Genomic DNA, 4,223 nt, shown 5'->3' with positions numbered 1-4,223 from the left:
ATCATCAGTCTGCATGGTCATCAGTCTGCATGATCATCAGTCTGCATGATCATCAGTCTGCATGATCATCAGTCTGCATGATCATCAGTCTGCATGGTCATCAGTCTGCATGGTCATCAGTCTGCATGGTCAGAGTTGATCTGCCTCTAAACAATAGCATCTAAAATTCAGTCAGTTCTTTCCTTGGTCTCATTATTTGGTTCAAAGGCAACCATAGGATCTCGTCTTACTTCCCTACTTTTTAGTTAGGGAGGGAAGTAAGGAGAGAGTCAAGTAAATAAGATATCAAAAGAATTACTTTGTTGAAATATACTTCTGTGTTTCTAGACAGAACACATTACTTTACAGCACCTCAGTTCACCTAGGTACCACCAGGTAATCTGAAAAGAGCAATAAACTGGCATCCTATCCAGGAAGAGTTTTGATTCTCATCTACTAAACATTTCATTTTTTTTTGTTTCTTTAATCAGAAGTGAAGCTGTAGTGTTCATAACTTTGCATTATCCTCCACCAAGGTCAGGAATCAATAAACTGATGTCAGTTCAGGTTGAAATAATTTCAATCAGTTGTGGCTGGGATGGAGCTCTTCCAGCAGAGTAGTTCTAGGAAGGGGTGAGTGTTTAGTGCAGAGTTTAGGGAAATGAGACAGAATGTGTGTGTGTGTGTGTGTGACAAGAAGGCAAGAAACAAGTGTGTCTGATGAGGCAGAGAAGAGAGAGGAACAGAGGACAATGTAGTAAGTGGTTGAAACTACAATTTAAAAGGTGTATCATCATTTAGGACCCTCTAATGGTATAGAAAGTGATTCCATTACTCGTAGCCAACTTCTTTCACATTTCTTCTTCATAATTACCTGGTCTACTGGGAATAGCTGAAAGATTCCATCACAGCCCACAAACCATGCTCATACAAGAAGGGCAGTGGATAATGCTGTCATATAAACACAAGAAGAAAAAATTTTCATGACTGCAAAGTTGTAAGTGTGCTGTATGGTTGACCTAAGGCTAAAGCGGAACTATTTCCATCGCTGCATATTTTACACACAGCCCCCTAAAATACTCTCTACCTCACCTCAAAACTAACTCCCACACTTATCCAACCAGCTTCACAAAACACAACCAATGCCACTTTAATATCACACATTTATTTTTTATTTTTGTTATTGTTTTTTGTTTTGTTTTTCCTTTGTTTATATTATTTCATGCAGGTTTTTTTAGTTTGTTTTTCTCTTGATTTAAATTCTTGTAAACATGTGTGCACACCAAAGTGTGTGTGTGTGTGTGTGTGTGTGTGTGTGTGTGTGTGTGTGTGTGTGTGTGTGTGCACGTGTGCATACACACATATGTATACGAATGAATGGACAAACAAAAGAAACATTTGGTAGGAGTTGCATATATGTTTTATTAACAGTTTGACTCGCATCTGTTTGACTTAAAGTTCCGAGAGCACAAAAAATGAATCCATTTCATTGGAAATTAGAAGAAAGTAATGGATTTGAGACAAATTCAAGATAGCTACTAAATGTTGGACCTCTATCAGTCAGCTCAGATCAAGTAGTTTTGATGATATGAAAGTGATGTGACATCCTTTCTTTATTCTTAAAGTCCATATGCTCTGACAGGATGTTAGCTGGGAGATTTTTTGTATTTATGTCTGTGACTAGATTTCTAATTACAGCTGGATAATGGGTGGAATTTCAGTAGATGTAAACAGTTTCCTTGTTGGGTTTTCTGTAAGGGCAATATTTGTCTTCAAGTTTAGGGTTACATCCAGGAAGTTGACTTCATCATATTGGTGGGAAATGTTATAGATAGGTTGAATTCTTTGAAAATCTTTATCAAATTCTTCTTGAACTTGTCCATGGCATGGCCATTTCTTTGACTTGAACTGGCCTGATCATCATTTATAGAAAGAGCACAGCTTTATGGGGGAGGGAGGTGCATTTCTTTAGAATATCCAGGATAAACAATCCAACAAGGCCAGTAATCTCAGCCCCATCGTAGCTTCCCATAGACATATTGAATTAAGGGTTTGCCTTCCTCTTTACCCAGTAGGAATCCTCATGGACCAAGAAGCCATCTTAAATTTGTCTCCAATCCATTACTCTTCCTTCAGTTTCTGACAAGATGGGCACATCCCAGACGCCTAAAACAGATTTAAGTCATATCAATCTCAGTCAAACAGTTAATATATACACAGGGTGTCCCAAACGTCACTGATGAGTTTCAATTTTTGATAACTTCCTTAACTTTACAGATAAATGCATGAAATTTTGATCCAATATAAAGGGCATAATGGAAATTAATATGCACGAGTCAAATTTTGCAACACCACCATATCACATATGTAAAATGACCTTGCTTAAATGGCAGCCATTTTCAGCTTCACACACCTTGCACAATAACACCTTCAAGAGTTTCAGACCCCACTTCTCTCCTTTCTCTATTATTGTTCTCCTTCGGTTGCACCAGGGTCTCTGGTTTGTTGATGTAAACCCTCTCTTTCAGGTATTCCTACAAGAAAAAAATCTGGGCTGGTCAAGTCTGGAGAACATGAAGACCAGCTGACATTGCCCGTAGTGAAAACTGCATTGTTTCTCTTGCGGTATGAGCTGTTGGAACCATGTGTGAGGTCTACTTTGAATGGCATTGTAAAGGTCTACTTTGAATGACCTTGCAAAGTGTAAAGGTACATATATATATGTAAATTCATATATATCGGTGTGAATAAATATATCTATAAAACATTTTCACACACATGCATACATTTTAAGTAATGTAAACTATTACAAAGTAGTTGGTAATAGGAAAAGGATTCTACAAAAACAGGTCTAAACAGAAGCAGAGTTTCTTATGGCCCTTTTGATCTTGTCAGTGGCAACCTTTCTAGTGCAACAAAGATGTCCAATTTACTCTGCTAGGATAGATGACAAAGTACTGTAAGTGGTGGGAGCATTGTGAAATCCATCCTACCCATACAAGTATTGAAAATCAGGCATAAAATATGATGATGATGATGATGCACTTCCACATGCATGCTTATTGACATGCAGTCTTTGTTTCATGTACTCATATATATACAGACATAAATCAAAAAAGCCTTGTATACTCCAGCATGTGCATGTATTCCCTCATCTGTGTACATATATTCATAGTAAAGTATTTCATTCTCTCATATCCACACAAACACACACAAATGTAGTTTTTTTATTCTCAGGTGAAAAATATAATTGTTAATTTTTTTCTGCACATAAGTCCTAAAGTAGGCTTCTGTGTCAGTATAAAAGTGTGTAATTCATACAAATCGTGTTTACATATGTAAACAAACTTTATAACCATATATGTGTGTGTATAGGTCAATAAAAATATGTATAAATCACTCTGTGTGTGTGTGTGTGTGTGCATGCATGCGTGCACACACACACACACACACATATATATATATATATATATATTATTACCTGTTAGATATTCCATCTTTATACAGCAATTGTTCGTTTCAGCATGACACAGCTTTTCTGGAGATGTCGTGTGTAATCAATTATCTCATTATCCAATATAAATGGTGAATAATTGGCTTTATTTCACACTGAATAGCCTCCTCATGGTGAAACAAGCAGTTGCAATATCTTGTCTGAATAACCAGCCATTAATGAAGATATATATTTAGAAAAATAAAATAATGATACTCAGTATATTAATGTTGAGTTCTCATTTGCTTTATATTTGTTTAATTCCTTTTGCATACATATGCATGTGTATGTATGTGTGTGTGTGTGTGTGTGTGTGTGTGTGTGTGTGTGTGTGTGTGTGTGTGTACTTATTCAAAACAGTGTTCTAGTCAATGCCTGACAAATTCCATCATCTTCTCCAGCAGCAGCATCCTCTAGTCACAGAGCAATCACTACTTTTTTTCTGCAGCTGCTATCTCTGATGAGCACAGTTATTATAAAAACATTCAGTTACCTAATATCTGGTGCAAAACCGATTGGTAAGATTGACTGGAATGCATTTGTAATAACATATATTTTGGTTAATAAATAAATATACATGTAACTCCCGAAATTGCTGGCCTTGTGCCAAAATTTGAAACCACTATTATTAGTAGTAGTATTCATATACTATTAAGAACATTTTGTTTCTGTATGTGTTTGTGTGTATGTATATCTATGTATAAAAATATTTCTATTTATCTATATCTAAAGGTATATATACATATATATA

At 35.9% G+C, this 4,223-nt stretch overlaps 1 protein-coding gene across 20 annotated transcripts in view; it reads left to right on the top strand.

Annotated features, from left to right (window-relative positions):
- Positions 1–4,223, top strand: part of LOC106878922 (uncharacterized) — a 305,188-nt gene that overhangs the window by 192,749 nt on the left and 108,216 nt on the right. Inside the window, exon 1 of one of the 20 annotated variants that reach the window (XM_052976123.1) lies at positions 2,531–2,688. The exons of 17 other annotated variants lie outside the window; for them this stretch is intronic. In XM_052976123.1, coding sequence (XP_052832083.1) covers positions 2,668–2,688 — 21 coding nt within the window. In that variant the 5' untranslated portion in view covers positions 2,531–2,667. Of the gene's footprint in view, positions 1–2,530; positions 2,689–4,223 lie in introns of those variants that run through there. 2 more of the 20 variants (XM_052976129.1, XM_052976127.1) reach the window with 2 other exon arrangements.

Source organism: Octopus bimaculoides, chromosome 23, assembly GCF_001194135.2.
Source record: "Octopus bimaculoides isolate UCB-OBI-ISO-001 chromosome 23, ASM119413v2, whole genome shotgun sequence".
Lineage (NCBI taxonomy): Eukaryota > Metazoa > Mollusca > Cephalopoda > Octopoda > Octopodidae > Octopus > Octopus bimaculoides.
Note: the sequence above shows the minus strand (reverse complement) of the source record. Positions and strands in the feature narration are given on the sequence as shown.